Source organism: Chiloscyllium plagiosum, unplaced genomic scaffold (genome assembly GCF_037043375.1).
Source record: "Chiloscyllium plagiosum isolate Xiang-an unplaced genomic scaffold, Cpla_swu_hap1 HiC_scaffold_5, whole genome shotgun sequence".
NCBI lineage: Eukaryota > Metazoa > Chordata > Chondrichthyes > Orectolobiformes > Hemiscylliidae > Chiloscyllium > Chiloscyllium plagiosum.
Window position 1 is genome coordinate 81245282 of NW_028270143.1, and position 24255 is coordinate 81269536.

General features: G+C 40.4%; 1 protein-coding gene across 1 annotated transcript; it reads left to right on the forward strand.

Moving 5' to 3' along the window:
* Positions 1–655: 655 nt before the first annotated feature.
* On the forward strand, positions 656–24024 carry LOC122550009 (vimentin-like). Its single transcript, XM_043690384.2, has 9 exons — positions 656–1225; positions 4935–4995; positions 8355–8450; positions 14443–14604; positions 16080–16205; positions 17911–18131; positions 21422–21462; positions 23483–23571; positions 23667–24024. Exons 1-9 carry the CDS (start codon positions 729–731, stop codon positions 23736–23738), a joined length of 1365 nt encoding a protein of 454 aa, XP_043546319.1. The 5' UTR covers positions 656–728; the 3' UTR covers positions 23739–24024.
* The last annotated feature ends 231 nt before the right edge of the window (positions 24025–24255 follow it).

Consider the following 24255-nt stretch of genomic DNA (forward strand, 5'->3'; position numbering starts at 1 on the left):
TATCTTTCAATTTGTCCCATCAAGAATTCCAAATTTTTAATTCTTAAAATTTAAAATACTCAAAATATAGGCTGCTTTCTTTGAAAGATCGGCCTATCTTTTAAGCCATAAAGCACTGAAAGAAAAGTTCAGTATTCTGGGAACAATTTGCCACCAAAATGCACCTGTAGAGGAAGTTAACATTAGTCAGAACAAAATTGCAGCAGAAGTTTAGTGTGTTTTTTTTTCTGCATTGCACTATACTTTCAGACACAGTCTGGCAAAAGGAGTGATGAAGAATCAATAATGCTAGTTTAAAAAGTGACTTTCTTTTTGTTTGTGTAAATGATTTTAAATAAAACTTCTTTAACAAATTTGTTTTGTATATTTTAAATGCATCTGAATACTAACTGGTGCAATCTTGAACAGGAAGACAGATAACAGAAGTGGAAGTTAAGCAACTTGTCAAATAACGAACCTTTGCGATGCTACTGAACAAAATTGAATATTCAACATACAAAATTCCAAACCACAAACCACAATGATTGCATGGTGAATGGTTGCTAAGACCCATTATCATCTTCTGGGTTGGTTAGTTGCAATGTCAGTCACAACGTAGCAGCCACTCATAACCATTTAAGAGAAGTCTGTTATCTCATGAATAATTACGAAGCAACTTCAGAGACTTGTCCTGTGCCACTGTTTAGTAACTTGCGTTCTGGAAGAACCCTTTTAAAAACAATCACAAAATGAATTATTCGTCAAATTCTCCATCATCGTTCCGCAGATTGACTATACGGTCAAAATCAGGTTCACAATCAGCACCAGTTCGTCGTTCTTTCACTAGAACAGTGACCTACTCTAGCCCAACTACTGCTTCAGGTTGGTTAAACAAGAGTGCTCCAAGCAAAATGCCTGAAGAAGGTGATCAATTAGACTTTTCCCTGTTGGATGCTATAAGTGATGAATTCAAGGTCACCCGCACTGATGAGAAAGAAAAGCTGATTGACCTGAACAACCGCTTTGTCAGCTACATCGAGAAGGTGAGGTCCATGGAGCAACAGAACAAGATTCTTCAGGCTGAACTGCAGGAACTGAAGGGTAAGGGCAGTTCCAAAATTGGGTCCGTCTTTGAACAGGAGCTTAAAAAACTACGCCAAGAAGTGGATCAGATCTCTAAGGAGAAAGCCAGAATTGAAGTGGAAAGAGACAATTTGTTGGATGATGTCCACAAAGTCAAGGCCAAGTATGATTCTTTTTTCCTTTCCCTTCCTATTTATGTAACAGTGTGTGAATTTGTGTGTGTGTGTGTGTGTGTAGCTGTCTGTCTATGTCTGTGGATGCTAATGGAGGGAGAGGCTGGGCTGTGGTGGGGAGATGTGGGTGAAATAGAAGCAATTCTATTGCAATTTCAAATAGTAAAAAGGAATGCACTTTTCAGTGATTAGAATTTCTTGACAATTTCAGAGTTTTCAAAAATTTAAGAACCTACTATTTTTATTGGTTACTTGCTAAGCAGGATATCTGATCATGGAAAAGAAGTCCAGTTCTGACCAATATTGCATGTGACCCATTCTGGGCAAGCCACCAGTTTGAATATAGAGTGCATACACTATTAGTATGAGATTGTGATGCAAGTCATACATCATGTTGATTTGACAAATTAAAGGTTAAAATCCTTTTAAACTGTTCTGTGCATGTTGACCGAATGTCTTTAGCAATGGCGTTCAGCTGCACAGTAACAGGTTAGACATCAACTTGCAGGTGAGATGCTTTTGACTTGCTTCTCCTATTGAGATGTTGGTGGAAGCACAGTGGTTTGTTATTGGAGGTCTGTTGGTGACTTGTTCATCGAAACAGAGAAAAAGTGGATTTTGTCACCTGTAGTTGGTGGAAGTTCTCAGGCTGTGGCTGCCGCGTCTCTGAATGTACTAGACAACCAACAAATGGAGCAGAGGCTGCAGAAATGGGAAGCTCTATGAAGAGATGGGGAGAGGAAGATGGCTGACCACAGCTCCGCCTACCAGGTTATATTGAGAGCATTTCTTAAAACTCCATCTGAACCAAGATTCCTTCCCAGAAGCAATTAAGATTTAATTAAGCTTTAAGATCAATAGTGCTGAGGGTAAGGTCATTGAGAGCTTCAAGCTCCTAGGCGTAAATATCGTCAACGATCCAGACTGGTCCATCTATGTCAATGCTACAGTCAAGAAAGCACACCAATGCCTCTACTTCCTCAAGGAAATTTGGCATGTCTACAATGACACTTACTAATTTTTATAGATGCATCATAGGAAGCATCCTGTCCGGATACATCACAACTTGGTATGGCAACTGCTGTGCTCAGGACTGCAAGAAGTTACAGAGAGTTGTGAATGCCGCCCAGTCAATCCTGAATACCAGTCTTACTTCCATACTCCATCGACACTTCCTGCTGCCTCGGGAAAGCAGCCAACATAATCAAAGGCCTCTCCCGCCCTGGTTATACTCTCTTCCATCAGAAAGAAGACACAAAAGTTTGAAAAAAAACAATAGATTTAAAAATAGCTTCTTTCCTGCAGTTATCAGACTTATGAATTGACCTATCATATATTACAGTTGATCCTTCTCTACATCTTCTCTGTAGCTGTAACACTAATTTTATGTATCCTATTCTATTACTCTCATGTACTTATGTAAGGTATGATTTGTCTGTTTAGCATGCAATACGGTACACTGTATATCAATACATTAGATTAGATTAGATTACATTACAGTGTGGAAACAGGCCTTTCGGCCCAACAAGTCCACACCGACCTGCCGAAGCGCAACCCACCCATATCCCTACATTTACCCCTTACCTAACACTACAGGCAATTTAGCATGGCCAATTCACCTGACCCTGCACATCTTTGGACTGTGGGAGGAAACCGGAGCACCCGGAGGAAACCCACGCAGACACGGGGAGAACGTGCAAACTCCACACAGTCAGTCGCCTGAGGCGGGAATTGAACCCGGATCTCTGGCGCTGTGAGGCAGCAGTGCTAACCACTGTGCCACCGTGCCACATGTGACAACAATAAATCAAATCAAACATGGTGATGGTTACAGAATCGTGCCATCTCTTTCAACACAAATTAGAGCTTCAAAATATGACACACAATTGGTTGCAAAGGTCACAGTGACATTAAATGTCTATGTGACCATTCCTTTCCAGATTGGAATTAGATGACACTACCAATGTTTTACAGTCCATCCTCCGTCAATACATCTGGAGGTGTCTGAGCTCCTGTATGCAAAGAGCTGTGATTGTAATATTTTATTTCTAAGGAAGGAGAAGCAAGATTATCAGGTATGTAAATTTGCCAAGATAATAGAATTCCCAATGGTAGAGGGAATCATTGACTGTATGGACCTATCTATTTCCCCCCCCCCCCCCCCCCCCCCCCGCCCGCATGTGAAAGGGAAGATATCAAGGGAAAGACTGCTATTATAACAACATACAGTTGATGTGCAAGCATGCATATGTTCATTAATCTACTCATTAATTCCTGATGAAAGGCTTTTGCCCGAAACGTCGATTTTTCCTACTCCTCGGATGCTGCCTGATCTGCTGTGCTTTTCCAGCACCACTCTAATCTTGACTCATATATTCATTAATACCCACTATCCTGTCAAAAACCAAAATGCCTTCATCCTGAGGCTAATCATTCCATTGTTGCACATAAAAAACCCCAGAGGACATCTATTCAGATAGAAGAGCTAGCCCCAGTACATCAGGCTTTTGGTTCCTGTGCCAATTAACAAGGTGAGGACACCAATAATATACAATAGAGACATGGAGTTATCAGTAAAGTGCTTGGAGCTGACCACTGCCTTGCTGAATCATTAATTAAACAATTCACAAGAGGCGAAAGGTACACAAAGATCCTCATCCTTATGATGGTGGAGTCCAGCACATTATTCGTGTAGAAGGTAAGACTGTAGTATACCCAGCAATCTTCAGCCAGAGGTACCCACTGGATGAAACATCTAAGACTCCTCTGCAGAGGTCAGACATCACAGATGTCAGTCTTCAGACCAGGCAATTCAATTCATATATCAAAAAATAGCTGAGGGAATGGATACAGCAAAAACTATGAACCCTGACAACATTGCAGCATAGTACTGAAGACTTGTGCTCCAGAATTTTCCGTATCCATAGTCAAGCTCTTCCACTACAGTTATAATGCTGGCATCTACCCAACAAAATAGAAAATTGCCCAAGTATGTCCTGTGCATAAAAAGTAGGAGAAATCTAACCAGCCAATTGCTGCCCCATTAGTCTAATCTCAATCATAAGTAATGGAACAATGCTATCAACCAGCTCATCCTTAGCAAAAAGCTACTTATTAGCACACCCAGAGTTCTGCCAGGACTACACAGCTCCTGACAACTTTGGTTCAGAGCTGAACTCGATAGGTGAGATGAGAGTAACTGCCTTTGACATCAAGGCTGCCTTTGACCAAATGTAGCATCAAGGAGCTCTAATAAAGCAAGAATCATTGGGAATCATGGGGAAAACCCTTTGCTGTTTGGAGTCATACCAAAAAGGAAGACAGCCAATTTTGTTAGAGATTATCATCTCTGGAGGAGTACCTCAGGGTAGTAGTACCTAAACTCAACCATCTTCCGTTGCTTTATAATTGACCTTCCCTCCATCATTTGGTCAGAAATGGTGTCCACAAAGTCTGTCCACCACTACAAGCCACAGGTTAGGAGTGCGAAGGAATTCTCCCCATTTGGATGAGTGCAGCTGCAACAACACAACATGGTGTAATGTACCTGATGCCATCAAAGTCTGGGCTATTAATGCCCAATGTAAAAGCAGCCTTTAACTACAAGCAGCTGATTGATGCAAGCTGCTAATGGTTAGTGGTAGTTGATGTGACAATATTGTATAACCATCAATTCACCTTTTAAATTGTTCATTCCAGGTTGAGAAATGAAATACAGCAACGTGAGGATGCTGAAAACACCTTGTCAGATTTCCGAGAGGTAAGAATCGTTAAGAATTGATGAGTATTATATCACCATTAAACAAATAAAGAGTGAAAATGACCAATTTCCTCTTCAGATATTTGCCATGTTTAAAATTCTCACTATTTTAACAGCTGTTAATGTCAAAAAATTATTGTTTGTATTAAAGTAGTAAGAGCACAAAATCAACTCAGTAGTAGCAAGTGTTGAAAGTGTGTAAAGGAAGTAACCAGTAAAAACGAAGTCGTGCCATTTTTTAGAACTTCTCATGGCAATCGGAAATTTTGCAGCACTTTCTCGACAATGAAGTAATTATAAAAGAGCAGTCACTGTTGTAATATTGGAAAATATCAGCCAATTCCCATAATTCCCAAAGAAAGGTGATTGTGACTGAACAATCTGCTATTTATGGTGTTAACTGAAGGATAAATGTTTGCCTACAGCACTGGCAGATTTCCCTTGCTCTTCTCCAAATTAACACCATAGGATTCTTAGCTTTCACCTCAGCAAACAGGTGGCCCTCAGTTTAATATCTCATCTAAAAGTCAGCATTTGAGTCTACCTTGATTTCTGTATGCAAGCCCTGAATAGGAATAGAAACAAGCTCCGAATGATTCAGAGCTCAGTATGCTGGTAACTTGGCTATGATTGAAACTGTTCAGAGGAATACACTCCATTTGCCTGCTGAGAAATGACACAAATGAAAAGGTAATGCAGATGACTACCAATCTATTTCTATCAACTGCATTTCTGAACTTATCAACCAGGAAAGAAAGCTTCACACATTGATCAGAAGAGAGCTACTGTCTGAGCAGGTGAGAGAAGTACACACACTGAAGAGGTTTGAATCACATACACTGAGCAGGAGAGAGCCACACACTGAGAAACATAGGCAGATACAACTGAATAGAAGAGAGGTGCACACTGGTGAGCCTCCCTAATGGGAAAGCAGCTCTTTGGTCCTCTGGGACTATGGTGATTTTACTTACATCCTGAACAGGAAAGAGAATTACCACACAACAGGAGAGAGATATGCACTGAACATGAGAGAGAGAGAGCTATCCAGTAGGCATGGGAGCAACCTACACAATAACTAGAAGACAGATGTAGATACTGATCAGGAAGAAGTTACACACTGACCAAGATCGGAAGCTGCATAAGAACCAAGAGCAAAACATACACATTGAACAGGAGAGAGAGCTACATATTAAAGACAAGACAGTTGTACATTGTCTAGAAGAGAGCAAACTACATTGACCGAGAGAGCTACACTGTGAGCAGCAAACAGAAATACTCACTAAGTAAAGCAAGCAACATTTGGGGCAGGGAGAAAGCTACACACTGACCAGGAGGGATCTATGGACTGACCAGGAGACAGAAGTAGACACTGATCAAGAGAAGGCTACACATTAATGAGGAGATTATGCTAACATTGACCAAAAGAGAGCTACACACTGAAGGGGGAGAACTGCTCACAGAGTAGGAGAGACATTGACACCAACCAGGAGAGGATTACACATTGAGAAGGAGAGAGAGTGTTACATACCAGGGACAGAGCTAGACAATGATCAGGAGAACTTACCCACTGTCCAGGAAAGGGTTAAACACTGATATCAGTTGAACTTTGATGGTGAGTAAACATCTAGAAACAATTATTTAATATAGGATTAATAGACATATTACAAAATATGGGTTAATTCAAAAAAGATAGTATGTATTTGTTAAGGAAACATCGTGCTTAACTTTCTGGAGTTTTCTGAAGACCTAACAGAGAGGGTTGATGAGGGTAATGCTGTTGATAGGGTGTCTGTAAACCTCCAAAAGCTGTTTAACACAGTGCCACACTACAGACTTGTGAGAAAAGTTACAGCTTATGGAATAAAAGGAACAGTAGCAACCTGGATACAAAATTGGTTGAGGGATATGAAACAGTGTAGTGGTTAATGCATTTTGTTTGGGGTTGGAAGAAGATTTGTAGTGCATTCCCTAGTGGTCCCTATTGGGAACCTTGCTTTTCCCAATATATATAAATAATCTAGGTGGCATGGTGGCTCAGTGGATAGCAATGATGCCTCACAGCGCTGGGGACCGAGCTTCAATTGCAGCCTTGGATGACCATCTGTATGGAGTTTGTACATTCTCCCCATGTCTCCATGGGTTACCTCTGAGTCATTTGGGTTTCCTCCAACAGTGCAAAGATATGTAGGTTAGGTGGATTGGCCATGCTAAATTGTCCATATTGCGCAGGCTAGATGGATTAGCCATGGGAAATGCAGGGACAGGTTAGGGGATTAGGTCTGGCTGGGATGCTCTTTGGAAGGGTGATGTGGACTTGATGGACCGAATGGACTGCTTCCGCACTGTAGGGATACTATGATTGTACCTTGGTGTGCAGGGAGAATTTTCAAAGTTTACAGATGATTCCATATTTGGAAGCATTATCTGCTGTGAGGGGACATGTTGAACTTCAAAAGGACGTAGACAAGTTGGTGGAATGGATGAATGAAGTTCAATGTGGAGAAATATGAGGTGATATATTTTGATATGAAGAACATAAAAAGATAGTAAAGAATAAAGAGTACTTTCAAAAGGGCATGTAGGAGCAGAGAGACCTGGGTTTATATGTGCATATGTTATGAATGGTAGCACGACAAGAGGAGAGTGCAGTTAATAAACCATGAGTGTCAAGGTTTTGCATATAGTGCTTCAGACTCGAATAAAACGATGTAATTAAGATTTGTGTGGTATAACCATTCTGGATCTCAAAGGAGGCTGAGCTCCAATCAAGGCCTCCTCATAGTCTTAGTAATGATCTTGATTATCCCAATAAAGTTATTTCAATCAACCTGTTTAGACATATTTGACTCACTTGTGGGGCAAGTGGGACTTGAACCTGGACCTTTTCAGCCCAGAGGTCAAGACACTACCATTTCACCACAAGACATGTATTATACTAGTCTAACTTATACCTGATTGCTATCATGCAATAAACTACATCCTGTTTATAGTAAATGTGCCTTCATTATTAGACTTGTTATGGGGAAGTTAAACGGTAGATTTGTAATCTGAACTTAACTTTTAGGTTGAATCCACAGGCGCTGCTTTGTCTCGACTGATGGAGAAAAATCACCACAAACTGATTGAGAATTAAAAAGCTAATGCACAACAGCCTTATTCAAAAAGGGTGGGAAACATTGGGCCAGTAATACCACTTGGTAATGTTGAGGGATTTGAGATGAGACATCTCTGAAATTACTTTTTCTAACCTTGAGGAAGCTGCAATAGAGGTTAAACCTTCTACCTATTTATGTAATGGATTTTTTTTTAAAAAAGTGATTAATTTTTCAAATGACCTTTTATTCCATTTTCTCTCATAGGATGTGGACGAAGCAACTCTAGCATGTGTTGACCTGCAGCGTAAAGTTGATGCATTGCAGGATGAAATTGCCTTCTTAAAGAAACTTCATGAAGAAGTAAGGATGCATCAATTAAGGTTCCAACAATTTGTGTTTGTAACATTTATTTAAATGCTTCTTTAAACAGCCATTAGAAACTGATACTGAGTGGGGAATGAAAAGATTGTCCTCTGGTTCTTGGGTTTGAAGCTTATTTCTATTTAATTATATCATAGAACTAATTCTGTTGGTTTTGTAATGTGGAGTGGTTCTCTTGCTACCAAATCTTGCTATCACTATTGTATAGTGGACCCAACAACATAGAGATTGCCTTATCCATATGGCAACATTGAATGGGATCCGTAGCAGTGGGAAATAAGGCAGGTGGTGGGAGTTAATTAGGCGGAGGCCAAAACCTCAGTTTCCAGATGTTGGCTCAGTTTGACAAATGCAGTAGTTCATGGCAAGGCAGTTGTCCCGCCACCTGGTGGCAGAAACTTATTTACCATGTATTTGCATATTCACAGACTCATTACTGTACATACTTATACACATGCAAACGAACCTTTGTGAATCAATGACCCACAACAAGGCAGCAACTTGGTCATAATGAGATGCTTTATGAAAGCACAAGAGCACATAATTCTCCTGGCTACTGGGTCTTCCATTGCAAGTACATGTGACAGACATCTACTCCTGTTGCAATTCTGTATGGTATAGCATGCAGGCTCTCAGGTTGTGCCTGGTTATATTTGAGTCATTCAAGTGACCATTAGAATTCCCTGGCAACCAACAGCTGCTTTGTCAATCGGAAGGGATTTCTCTCCCTTAATGTTTAAGTCATTTATAACCATTGAAAGACGTTTATGCAAGTGTGTGCCAATTTCCCAAGGAGCTCTCATGACTCATATATTTTGCAGAACTGAGCTACTACATTTTTTGAAGCACTTTCCCAATTGTCAGGTTGAACCCAGGGTGATGAATACAGTCCCTGAGGACTTGGCTCATGACACAAATCCCTACTACCCATGGAGGAGCATCATACTGCAACACAGAAATGAAACAGACCACTGTCTTCTGGAAAGTGCTTTTTGCTGCTTTGACTGTTCCAGCAGGGCATCACAATGTGTGTCACAGAGGATGTTGAGGAGTGTCATTACAGCTATGCATCTCACAGCTTCCCTCCTTCCAAAATGTCAATTGTCCTCTTCCTCAGAAGACTGCTGCAAGTCACCCAGTTCCCCAGTATATATCATATCTTATTGTTGGTGACTCCAATTGTACACAGTACAGCATGCTAGGATAATGTTGTCACTTGCCATGGCTATACTAGAGGCTCACCTAGATTGGCCAAAGCAGTGGTTTGGCTTCTTCAGCAGCCCTATCATATGTTTCACTGTGGCCTTGGCGGAAACGTTAGCAGCATTGTATCTACACTCCACATTAGTAAGCCAGTAATGGTATTATCAGTCCTGGTTGGAATGATAAGCCCTTTTCTCCCAGTAAACAGCTTTGTAAGTCACCTGGACCCTCAAACTCACCAGGTACATGAGCACTCCAGATATAGGAGTTATACCAATGACCGGGATTGTAGGCATTCACCTCCAGGAAATGGAAAAGGTGATCACAGATCACCCGAACATTAATTGAGTAGTACACCTTCCTGTTGATGAATTCTGTAGTGTCCCTTTCAGTGCTGTGTGTGTTTAGTTAATGGCATCCATCACCAGAGGAAATGCAGCTATGTTCCTGAATCCTACTGTCTGGGTTGCAGCACTGACCGTGCCATGGGAGAACAAATGTGTGATCCAGTGTGATACTGCACAAATGACCTTAGCCACTGTCATGATGTTTTTGTGAGTGTACAACTGAGAGATCCCAAACAGGTCACCCATCACTCCCTGGAAGAATCCTGTCACCCAGAAATTCACAGCGGCTGTCACCTTCATAATCACCAGGATAAGTCGGCCTCCCACTCCTACAGCCTTCAGGTCCTGCTTCAGCGTCCGGCATTGTACCATCACGGAATCCTGGGAATATGGAGCCAGTGTCAGTACTGCAACTTTTTCATCCCAGGAAATAGAGTCAAGCCAGAAAACTCTGGGCCTCCTGCATATTAAATATCCCTTGGGTTTGCAAATGGCTGCTTCATGTGGTTGCCCTCAATGACCAACCATCGAGCAGACATGAATCCCACGCTTTCACCTGTTATAGTTACACTGACTTCACCCACCCTGGGCATTGTCCAAGCCATTTTCTAGTCACACTACGCATTGAGAGAATGGAAAGTGATGCAGGGCATGCAGCTCAGTGAGGACACTGTCAGCTCCATCCTCCATCAGGTCACCAGGTAGCGACACCTCCCAACGCCTCCATGTTCCACTTACCTCTCACTACCCCAAGAGCAGCTTTTCACTCATACCCCATAAGGAGTCCCACTACACTTGATTTGTCTCCAACTGCCTTCCCTGTCCTCTGAACCCAGACATTATACCTGAATAATAACCATCTTTCTCCTCTATGCTCCCCCTGTGGAGTCCAAAGTGTTGCTCCTGCCATTAACTCTACCACCCATAGCCTCTGATGCTGTTCCACGTATCTTTCCATGCACCTCTAGTTGCCTCCCCCCATGCACCTTGAGTTTCCTCTTGTTGCCACCTCTGCAAATGCCTCTGTAAGACCCTCCCCCAACAGCCTTGAATCCCCCACATCTTTATTCTGTGAACCCCTCTGCCGTTGCAGGCCAAACTTGCAACCTCCTGACTGATTGATGGACCTATCCCCAGGACTGTATTTGACCCAGTCCTCTGACCAATTTTGACAAGCAGTCCCTATAGATGACTGACTAGATCTCTTTCAGTGTACTGAGGACAGATATCCACCCAGTTTCTGACATGGCCATTTGGTTCAATAAACATACACTGTGTTTTCTGAGAATCCCATTGCAAACCACAGTTTCCCACATGCCTTTAATTTGTTATCTCAACATCATCTTGGAGGCATTCCCATTCTGTTAGTTGGTTAATAGACACTTGCCATCAGCAAGAGTTAAAAATCACAGAATACCAGGTTATAGTCCAATAGGTTTAATTGGAAGTACTAGCTTCATCAGTTAGCTGTGGAGCAGAATCGTAAGACAGAATTCATAGCAAAAGATTACAATGTCATGCAACTGAAGTGATATATTGAACAAACCTAGATTGCTGTATATCTAGATTTGTTTAATATATCATTTCAGTTGCATGACACTGTAATCTTTTGCTATGAATTCTGTCTTACAATTCTGCTCGACAGCTATCTGATGAAGAAATGGCACTCCGAAAGCTAGTACTTCCAAATACACCTGTTGAACTATAACCTGGTGTTGTATGATTTTTAACTTTGTCCACCCCAGTCCAACACTGGCACCTCTATATCATTAGCAGGAGAGTAGAGTCGTAGAGATGTCCAGCACAGAAATAGACCCTTCAGTTCCAACTGACCAGATATCTTAAACTAATCTGTCCCATTTGCCAGCACTTGGCCCCTATCCCTTTAAACCCTTCCTATTCATATACATCCAAGTGCCTTTTAAATGCTGTAATTGTACCAGCCTCCACCACTTCCTCTGGCAGCTCATTCCATACACGTACTACCCTCTGCATGAAAAAGTTGCTCTTAGGTCCCTTTTAAATTTTTCCCCTCTCACCCTAAACCTATGCCCTCTAGTACTGGACTCCCCCAACCCAGGGAAAAGACCTTGTCTATTTACCCTAACCATGCCCCTCATGATTTTATAAACCTCTATAAGGTCTTCCCTCAGCCTCTGATGCTCCAGGGAAAACAGCCCCAGTCTGTTCAGCCTCTCTCTATAGCCCAAATCCTCCAACCCTGGCAACATAATCTCCATGGCTTCCTCCCTACATAGCATTTGAACTTCCAGTTTGGAGACTCCTGTTTTTGTCCTCTCCTTGGTATTGAAGCTCTCTTTATCCTGCATGTCCAATGGAGATTGTGACATGTGAAAAGATACCTAAAACCTCAGCTCCATTTATCCCCATGCAACATACAGGCTACACATTCCAGCTGCTATCCAATTGGACACAACAATCACATGACCAAATAAACATTTGATAATGAACACACATTTCCCAGTCTGTTGCTACCTGCAAAATTCCTTGGCTTGATAATCTCATGAAGAATCCTTTGATCCCATGCCACTTATCCTGGCTGATCGGGAAAGTTCATTCATCCTTTTGTGGCAATGCACTTAGGTTCATGTGTGGACCCATCTGGACCCCCATGGCTGTTCACCTCTTCTGTGACCTCCACAAAAGTCTCCCCTATTGCTGTCACCTCCTGCTGATTCTGGGCGTGCAGGGAGATATTGCTGAAAGATTGATTCCATTCTTCCTCTGCATCCATAGGTGCTGAAAGGGAGATGCAGAACTTGTTGTGCTTGGGATCCAAAGTGAAGAGGTTATTGATAAAAAGTGGCAGTGGTGGGGTTGTTTGATGAAAGCTGTCAAGTAGACGGTGAGTCAGGAAAAAAGAATTCTAAATTTCCCAGCAGGTGAAGGATCTGTAGTATTACACTGGCATCTGTTCTTCCTGCTGGCGGAGACCAGACTGACTTGCAGAGGTGGCCTTTTCAGCCCATCTCAGCCTGAAATTGAGTCATCCGATGGCAATGTGGACATTTCCTGCCTGCCTTTGCTGCATAATTCCACAGGGGGCATTTGCCCACCACATGCATTTGTGAGTTGCGTCATCATCATATGCAATGTAGCTCCCAACATTTGGTCCCACCATTGTGGGGGAGCTCGCTCTTATGATAAAATTCCACCTACAGTTACTGTGGTATTACAGATGCTATTTGAAAGAAATTGTGCATGTGTGAATCTTATGTGTGCACTGTAAATGCAAGTCCAACTTGGACCTCTAATTCTGTTGAGAGTGCGTCGTTAAAGGAGGTGTCAAAAATCAATTGATGTTTTGTATAGGTAATCTCACAGAAGTCAGCGTCAACCTTAGCACTGCTCGCAATGCTTCTAATAGCCTGTACTGATGTACAAGCATAGGGAATATTTGGTAAAACCCCCATTCGAAGGAATTTTGTTGCAAAGGAGTCTTATTTAGTCATTAGTTAGTTATATCTTAGAGAAGTACTTCTGTTTATAGGCTCACTGGGATGGAAACTTGTAAATTAAACAGGCTTTGAACTATATCTACTCGACTTTCAGATTAAAAACGTCTCTAAGTGTCAGCAGACAATTTATTCCCTGCTAGAATCAATATAATGTACAATTTGCCCAATTGCAGTTCCAAATGCTACAAAATTGTCCGTTTCATTCAAAAAGACGACTAGAATCAGAAAAAAAATTATGATTGATCTTGGGTTTGGAAGTTTTATCCTGCATTTAATCCAAAACGTATGTTGCCTACATGGTGCCAAAAATTAGCAGTGAAGTAAACATTCTTTTCCATTTAAGGCCTCTGGCATTTCCCAGCACAAAATTTCAAGTAAATTAAAGAGATTGAATAAATGGTGATTTGGAGGTCACAGTGTTGGACGGAGGTGTACAAAGTTGAAAGTCGCACAACATCAGGTTGTAGTCCAACAGGTTTATTTGGAAGCACTAGCTCTCGGAACGCTGCTCCTTCATCAGGTGGTTGTGGAATATAAGGTCACAAGGCACAGAATTTATAAGAAAAGTTTACAGTGTGTTGTAACTGAAATTATACATTGAAAAAGACCTGGATTGTTTGTTAAGTCTCTCAACTTTTAGAATGATTATGTTGGTTTCAGTTTCAGAACTGGTTGGTTTTTGAAACTGAAACCAATATGGTCATTCCAAAAGATGAGAGACTTAACAAATAATCCAGGTCTTTTTCAACATATAATTTCAGTTACATCACACTGAGAACTTTTACTGTAATTTCTGTGTCTTACAATCTTATACTCCACAACCACCTGATGAAGGAGCAGTGCTCCTAAAGCTAGTACTTCCAAATAAACCTGTTAGACTATAACCTGATGTTGTGTGATTTTTAACTGAATAAGTGATGGCTTGTAATTACTTTTCTTCAGGAAATCCATGACCTGGAATCACAAGGGCAAAATCAACACACCAGGATTGAGATGGATGTGGCTAGGCCTGACCTTTCTTCAGCACTACAAGAAGCTCGTTCTCAATTCGATAAACTTGCCGCTAGGAACATTACTGAAACTGAGGAGTGGTACAAATCCAAGGTACTTTTTTCGATATTAATTTGAGGTTAAGCCTTGTTTAAATCACCACATTTGAAATGTTGTGCTTGAAGAGATACGTGTTGAGTGGACAAGTTCTCCAAAGGGTGGCAGTCTGCACCAACTTTCTTCCACTGAACACAGCACCTATTTAAGGCAGGCACACTCCTTTTGAAAGGATTGGACTGGCAGCACAGTGTGCTATCAGGCCAAACTATTTGGCCATCTGCTCAGCACTCTGCCAACCAGCAACCCATTTAAGTCATCATTGGATAAGCATATGGACGTACATGGCATAGTGTAGGTTAGATGGGCTTCAGATTGGAATGACAGGTCGGCGCAACATCGAGGCCAAAGGGCCTGTACTGCACTGTAATGTCCTAAATTCTATAGCCCAGACTCTGCTTTGACAAACACTACAATGAAGTAAATAAGGATGCCAGTACCTAATTTGGTTGCTGCCTACATCAACAGGAAAAGCCACAGGCAGGTCATGAATTGTGACCTCTGTACCCAACATTGGGTGCAGACCAATTTTTAACTCTTGTCATTATCAGTCATCTGATCCAATGCTGCATTATTCACATGGGAGCAGTAGTGTGTATACGTAAGGCAAGCAACCATGAGGCTTTTCAACTTGTCAAGCTGAAGAATCCTAACTGAAACATAAAGAATCCACACCAGCAAATATAAAGTATATTGGGCAGGAGCAAAATAAAGAGAAAAACAGTTAAAGGAGAGATAAAAGATATGGATAGAAAAGTTAAATTAAAATTCTGTTTCTCCTAATAGCTCCAGGACCAATTAAATTCTGAAGGAATGAGAGTCTACATTTACAAATATATATTTTTAGTATTGTATATTGTTTAAAAGTAGTTTTGATTTAATGTGTTAACAATTCACTTACATCTTAATGCACTTGCTCTATTTTCTTCTGGCATGTTTAGTGAGTAAGCAGAGAAACTTTACAAACTTGTATGAATGTGAATACAAATCAGAGCGACACTATTATAATGTAGCTCATAACTCCCAACCTGGGGGGCAAGTCCCGACGGACCTTTCTCAATTTCTAAAATGGAGGAGATGGTTTGTTGAGTACCTTAAATGACCATTAATTGACCATTTAAAAGCCTTAATTGCTGGCAGTTTGAGGGGTTTGTGGATCGTCTCATGCAGAGCTAATTGCTGAGGTGTTGAGGATAAAATGAGGCAAGATGACGTTGAAGTGAGTCATTCCCTTCTCAGCACGTCCCTCATTATCTCCATGGAGGGGATAATCACACCTTCAGTATTTCTGCATTTCACTGAAAGTTTGCCCACTCTGAGAAGTTAATCTCCGAGTGAAAAAGTGAAACTGTTATATCCACTCTGTTATTTCCAAAATCTGAACAAATATGTAATGGAAAATAACCAAGAACAGAAATGCAAGATTTTGCTTATGTGTTAAGTTGCACTTAATGAGATTGGATATTGTACAGGTTTCCGGCCTTACTCAAAATATTGCTCGCAGCAACGAAGCCCTTCGCCAGGCAAAGCAAGAAGCAAGTGATTACCGCAGGGAGGCCCAGGCACTCAAGTGCGAAGTTGAAGCTCTTAAAAGCTCAGTAAGTTGACTGTGTGTGAATAATGATATTAATTGTTTCATCAAATAAGTGAATTTTCCTCTTCAGAGACACAGACATCAAGGGGTTTACCAGTATCATATTAATATGGAATGTGAATGATATGTTTGCCAGTTTCTTTGGAATTACTGGCTGTCGAGCCAATAACAATTATACAAGTACCATTTCTTCAGTTCAAATGGCTTTTAATCTTGGCGAGTTAGGAAAATCCAAGGGAAAGGCCCAATTTTATTTCTTTATATCTCAATGAGGTCATTTAATTAATCTTAATTTATATTATTTTAGTTGGAATACTAATTTGCTGATATTACTGCTTTCAAGGGTAAGTTAAGCTCCAATCAAGCAATCAAGTGCTTACTAACTTTCTATTTACATCGTCTCTGTACAAATAAATAAATTTGTGAAGAATTTATATTCTGCCAACCTAACTCTGCCCATCCAATACTCCTAGCTTTCTCGATACGACAGATCATGCATCCTTAAAGCTCTTCCATCTCCCTCACTTCCTTCCATTGACCAAGCTTTTGATCAGCCCTTGCTCCTGTTTATTTGCTGCAAGTTTGAGTCTGATTCTGCTTCATTTAAGCAGGAATGCACAGAACATATTAGGTGGGAAGGAGAAGCCACAGGAATGTGTGGAATCTAAGAGCTTGCTGCTGGACAACTAACCAGACCCATGGCTGCAGTTTATTTCTTTACACTTTTTAAATTGGGCTCCGAAGGCTGACGGGTGTTAGGAAGACTCTGTGTTCGAGGAAATGAAGGAAACGAGGGTGGAGAAATGTGTTTGGATTTCAGGACAATCCATTGTTGATTACCAAATTTATATTAATTATTATGTTGATTTTTCTAAGTTCTGATGTAATGAGTTTCTTATTAAGTCCCAGTTTCGAGAAGTACCTCTTTTAAAATGAAAAGTGCTGATTGTATTTCATATGTTTCCATATCAGTAAAAATATCCAACTTGGTTTGAAAATATTCAACTAAATTTTTAACTTCCAATTTAATCACTATAAATCTGATTTCCAAAACATATTTATTGATGATTTAACATGATGAAATTTGTACTCACATTTTCAATTAACCTAATTGGATCTTGTTGTCAGAATGTGACATAAGAGGGGAAATTAAATACTGATTTCTGGTTATGGTGGAAATTAACATTGAACCAGCTACCATACAAGATAAAACAAGCAGGGGAGTCCAGAACTAGAGGGCATAGGTTTAGGGTGAGAGAGGATAGATATAAAAGACACCTAAGGAGAAATTTTTCCCACAGAGGGTGGTGCGTGTATGGAATAAGCTGCCAGAGGAAGTGGTGGGGGCTAGTACAATTGCAACATTTAAAAGGCATCTGGATGTGTCTATGAATAGGAAGGGTATGGAGAGATATGAACCAGGTGCTGGCAGGTGGGACTAGATTAGCTTGGGATATCTGTTCAGCATGGATACATTGGACCGAAGGGTCTCTTTCCGTGCTGTGCATCTCTATGACGCTAATAAACATGACAGCCCATGTAATGAAAGCAATTTATGCAAATTATTTTTAATGTGTATGCATCTCTTACGGTTCTTACGAAATCATAGAAAGGACAGTGCCCTCCCACTGTGTAAACACATGACAAAATACAAATGTGATCTCATGGAAAAGGATAGAAAATAAGTGTCTATGTTATCTTTGAAACAGAAAGATTTTCTTGAGCGCCAGAAGAATGAAATGGAGGATCAGTTTAACAAGGAAACAGCCAAATTCCAAGAAACAATCCTTCAACTTGAAGATGAAATTCAAAATATGACTGAACAGATGACCCATCGCTTATCTGAATATCAAGATCTGCTGAAAGTTAAAATGGCACTAGATGCTGAGATCACAACTTACAGGAAGTTATTGGAGAGTGAGGAAAACAGGTCAGATGTTTGTGTAACTTCCATGTAATACTTGACTGAAGTAGCACTGCTATATCAGCTCAGCAATCCATCATGATTGCTGATATCCATTATGCTTATTCGGAAGCCATCATAATTTTATTGGCAAAGTGTTTAACGGAGGGAACAAACACAGAACTCTGCAATGAGCAAACCTGGCCAAATAAAAATACCTTTCCATGAGTAACTTTTGAAACAATGCTAAGAGTTGTTCAGTTGTATTTCCATATTGCGTAAATAGTCATGAAGAAATATTTTTCTCATTCATATAATTTAAATTTTGGATTTTTTTCCCATATTTGTTTATGTGTTATGGGTATCACCGGATTGGCCAGCATTTATTCCAATCCCAAATGGCCTGAGGAAGATGGTGGTGAGTTGCCTTTTGAACTACTTAAGTACTTGTCCTCTAGGAACACCAACAGAGTGTTCCCACGACAGTGACTCAGTTTGGGTTCTCCCAGAGCCACTCAGCTCCTGGCCACATTTCAGCCTTATTCCAAATGTAGACAAAACAGCTGAACTCCAAAGATGAGGTGACAGTGACCGCCCTTATTATCAAGTCAGCATTTGACTGAGTGTGACTTTAAGAAACCCTAGCAAAACTGAGAATCAGAGGGAAAACTCTCTGCTGATTGGACTCCAACCAAAACAAGGGAAGATGTTTGTAGCTTTTAGTGGTCAATCATTTCAGTCCAAAGACACCACTTCAGGAGTTCCTCAGGCTAGTCTTCGGCCCAAACGTCTTCAGTTGTTTCATCAATAACTGCAGTCATCAAAAGGTCAGAGGTAGGAATCTTTCTGATGATTGTACAATTTTCAGCACCATTCAGGATTCCTCAAAGCCTGAAGGGATCCATGTCCATCTTCATGTGCAGCAAGACTTGGACAAACCTAGGCTTAGACTGAGAGACGTCAAGTAACATTTGTGCCACAATGGTGCTGATAATGTCAATCTCCAACAAAAAGAGAATCTAAACACTGTCCCTTGATGTTCAATGGCATTATTATCAGTGAATCCCTTATTATCTATATCTGGGAATGGGGGCTTACCACTAACTAGAAATTGAGCTGGATTAGCTATTTAAGTACAGTGGCTACAAGAGAGGGTCAGAAGCTCAAAATCCTTCTGCGAGGTACTTACCTCCTGTCTCTCCAGTGCCTGGCACCAATCAGGACAGTGATAGAATACTTTCTTCTTGCATGGACTGCTATAACTGCTAATATACTTGAGAAGCTTGACACTGTCTAAGACAATGCAGCCGCTTGAGTAACATACCATCCACTAAATTTAACGTTCAGTTCCTTCGCCACTAATGTACAGTGGCAGCAGTGTGTACCATCTATAAAATGCACGTCATAAATCAGCAAAACTCTCTCCACATTATATTTCAAACTCATGGTTTCCAGCATCCAGAAGAACAAGAGTAGCAGATGCATGGGAACCTGCAAGTTCCTTGCCAAGCCACTCTCCATCTCAACTGAGAAATATGCTGTTGCTCAGTCACTGTCATGGGAGCAAAGTCATGGAACTCCCTTCCCTACAGCACTGTGGGTGTTCCTAGCTGAAAGAAACTTAAGTAGTTCAAAAGGCTATTACCAAGCAAGTGTCTCTTGATGGCATTAACACTGTTGATGATCCTTTCCATCATTGTTATTGATGGAGAGTGCATTTAATAGGGCAACATTTGGCTGGGTTTGAATGGTCCTGATTTTAGTTGACAGGCCATATTTGGGCAGTTACTGACATTACTGGGTAGATACCAATGTTGTCCCTAAGGCCACTGCTGGTTTTGGAACACCAGTCTTCACCACAATTACCAGAATGTTGTCAGGGCTCATAGTCTCTATAATATCCAGCTAATTCAGCCATTTCATGATATAATGTGGAGAGAATTGAATTGCGTGTTGACTTGATCATCCACTTGGCCCTTCTGGCTGAAAATAGATGCAATTACTTCATCCTTCTCTTTTGTGCTGATGTTGCACAGATGTATTTACTGCACTCCTCCAAACTTGAGAATGGAGTTTTTTGTGAAGCCTCCTTCTCCTGTCAGTCATGATCTTATCCATTGGTAGTGGGATTGCTTAGCTACGCCTATGGCATGCTGTTTCCGTTGATTATCATGCAAGTGTTGTCACTTTAACAGGTTGACCCCTCATTTTCAGGTATGCCTGCTGCTCCTCCAGCATGCCCTCCTGCACTCTTCATTAGACCATGGTTGATCCCCTGGCTTGATGCTAATGGTAGAGGAGAAAGTGGGGCATATACCAGGTCATCAGGTTTCAGATTCTGGTTGAATACAATTCTTCTGCTGCTCATGGTGCCTTATGAGTGCCTAATTTGAGGTTATTAGATTTGTTCAAAATCTGTCCCATATAGAATGGTGATGGTGCCACATGGTACCATTGATACCATCGGTATTTTCAATATGAAAACAAGACTTTGTCTCCACAATAATTGTGTGCAGTGGCTGTTTCTGCTGATACTGTCAAAGACAGATGCATATGTGATAGGCAGATTGGTGAAGGTGAGGTCAGAAAGTTTTGCCCTCTTTGGTACACACCTCACCTTCCATAGACCTAGTCTAGAAGCTATGCCCTTTAAACTTTGGCTGGTTTGCTCAGTCGTTGAAATCCCCCCCAATCAGAGTACATTCTATACCTTCACTGCCTTCAATGCTTACTTCAAGTGGTGCTCAACATGTTGGAGAACAAATTTATCAGCTGCAGGAGGGAGGCTAGGGGTAGGGAGTGACATGTTGTATTCAGCAGGAGGCATCATTGCCCATATTTGACCTGATAGTCTGAGACTTTGTGGGATTTGGTGATAATCTTTAATGATCCAAGGACAACTCCTTTTTAGCTGTATGCCTCTGCGCCACTGCCACCTCAGAACTAAAAGACTAGGAATAAAATTGGACTTGGTGCTAGCACAAAATGAGCTATGCCAGTTGATGGTTTCAGTGCACTACCAAATCACTACACTCTTTTGAGGCTTTCACCCAAGACTGATTTTATTCTTATTATCTGTTTATAATAGTACTGCACTGAAAATGTTGTCAACATGGAGTTTAATTGTTGAAAATATACAATACTTTCCTTTGTCCTTGCCACCTCTTGGGAGTATCCTGCATCTTATAACATCATGATATCACAATACACTTTGCACAATGAATAACAACAAAAACTAACTCAATGTGTTGATAAGGAAAATGAAGAGTATGAGATGAAACAAAACTGCTGTGTTAACCTAGATTGTTTTTTTCTAGGTATTCGATGACTGCCCCTCCTAGTCCTTTGCATCTGCAAGGTAGGTAGTCATAAAATTTGAATGAGAAATTATCAAAATCCTTCTTAGAATATTATATTTTCAAGTTTATTGGCTTTTGTAAATCTGCGTAATCCTGTATAAATTGAAACAGATTTTGTTTCAAGCAATGACAGGATACTGCTGTGCCACCATGAAAGTCTTATTGGGCTTGATTTAACACAACACCAGCAGGCAGCTTTTTGGTGGCTAGCCCACCACCTTCGTACCTAGCCCTGAGTTCACAGAGGGTATGTGGACTCCAGAATTAGCATTTGTCTGACCATACATAAACAAAAATATTAAGGGTCAATTGAGCTTGCTAAAAACACTTTTGATACTCACAATACACTACCCAATCTAAAATGTGAGTGGTATTGCAGCTGGATGGGAGTGACTAGTTGATTTTTTTTTAAACAGACTTTAAAAGTGGGCCGGATGGAGGTGTACTCTTTTCGGGGGTGTTATTTACATACAGGAAGACTTTTCCTGAAGATAGCACCATCTCTCCCCTCCCCCAGCCGTTCCTTTTTCCCACTTGTTCTCCAAGACCTGTACCAACTGACCTCCCTCTCTAAGATTGCCAATCCCTTCCCACTCACTAGCTCAGATTATTGTTGGTCTGGGGTCCACGCTGTCATCTTCAGGGACCTGTACTGCAGGATCTGCAGCACGTGCATGACTTTACTGGGACGACTGGAGTTTCCAGTCAGTCAGAATTGCTCCCAATAATGGAACCTCTGCCCAATTGAGGGGTAAAACCCTATTCTGACCTTCCCTGTTACTACCCGGAGTGTTTTATTGGTGTGGGCAGGATATTTTAGTCAGTTGTCAGTTGCTAACTGATTTTTCCAGTAGAGAGGACAAATTGTCTGCCTGTGATACCCAGCCAGTAATGTGTTATCACAGAAGGAGGCCATTCAGCCCATCATCTCTGTATCTGTTTTTTCAAATGAGCATCCTAACCTCATTGCCAATCTCTTGGCTTTTTCCCCATTTCCTTGTACATTTTCTCTATTGGAATATTCATCCAATGCCTCTTGAATGTCTCAACTGAACCATACTTTAGATACTTCTAGAGAGTGCATTCCCATACTCTTAACTATTCGCTGTGGGAAAAAGATTTTCTGTCACATCACAATTTGTTCCTTAAGCAAAACACTTTAAATCGAAGTCTTCTCATCCTTTTATGAACAGGATCAATTTCTCCCTATCTGGCTTGCTCATAATTTTGAAAACCTCTATCAGGCTTCCTGCTCTTTTTCGTAAGAATAGACTTTTTTTCCTTTAACATTCATTCATGGGATATGAGCATCACTGACAAGCATTTATTGCCATCCTTAGTTGTCCACAGGCTAGTCAAGAGTGAACCACATTACTGTGGACCTGGAGTCACATGTAAGCCAGCAGTTTCCTTCCCTAAAGGATATTAATAAATGAGATGAGTTTTTTTAATGACAATTTGCAATGATTTCATGGTAATCATGAGCTTCCTAATTTCAGATTTTTTACTGAATTTATATTTCACCATCTGCCATGGTAAGATTTGTACAAAGGTTCCCAGAATATTGTTTTGATTAATAGTCAACTGACAATACCCCTTGGCCAATCTCTCTCTCCTACTTATCTTCTCTCCAAAGAGTAGAGTCTCAACTTCTTCAGTCTATTTTCATAACTGAAGGTTCTCATCTCTGGAACCATTTTTATAAGTCACTTCTGCACTCTGTGTTTACATCCTTCCTATAAAGTGCAGCCTAGTACACAAAACTTCACCTGCGATCTCATCATTGATCAGATTTATCTTTCATCTGTTATTAAGTTATTTATCGGCATATCATATTCCTATCTTTGCTTTCTCAAATTATAACATTTTCAATTGAAAATCTTCTGTTCTTTCGTTTTCCAAAAATTCTTGCTCATTAAATGTTTTACTTTAAATGGCTACAATCTTTTCATCCATCCAAACTAATTGAGAGTTTGTAATAACAAATGATAGTGTATAATTTTCTTACTTGCATTGAAGGTGTAGAACTTGAACGAAGCAAACCACCTGAAATTCAATCCCCTAAAAGGACACTGTCCATGAAAACAATTGAAATGAAAGATGGAGAGGTCAGTTATTATAAATATCTGTCCTGTTTGTTATGTAGATTTAAATGAGTTATAATAAAAATTGCATATATTTCTTTTTATTTTACTATTTGCAGGTACTCAGTGAGACCTCACAAGAGTTTGAACTGCAGATATCAGATGCACATACTGAAGTGAATCAAGATTAAACTTCATTAAATCTCTGAATCCTCCAAAATAAGAATGGCAATTTTCTCTTGTGAAACAAAACTTTTAAGTTTCATGGCTTTCTGGTTTTATTTGAAGTGTTACGTATAATAGGGCTGCATTACATCATTTAAAAAGAAGTAAACGTTAAACCAAAATACTACACAACAATATATTCACTAAAACAGGTTTGAATTTGAAGTCTTTATTGCTTCACCTTAACTGCTAATTGTAAACTGCTATCACTGATTAAATAAAATTGCACTGTTAAGGGAAAAATAAATTAAACTTTGTTGTCCTGAATCTTTTGCTAAGGACAAATAGGCATCTAAATACTACTGAAACACCCAGTGTTCACTCTGTCTGGAATGTATTTGTTTCTGATAACAACATCTTTATAAAGTTAACAGCTAAGATGTGCACAGAACCAGGAGACAAACAGCACAATTTGAAAATGTTTTGACATGCTAAAGCTATTTTGGTTTTTTTTGTTGTCAGTCATTTTGCCACCCCAAGGCT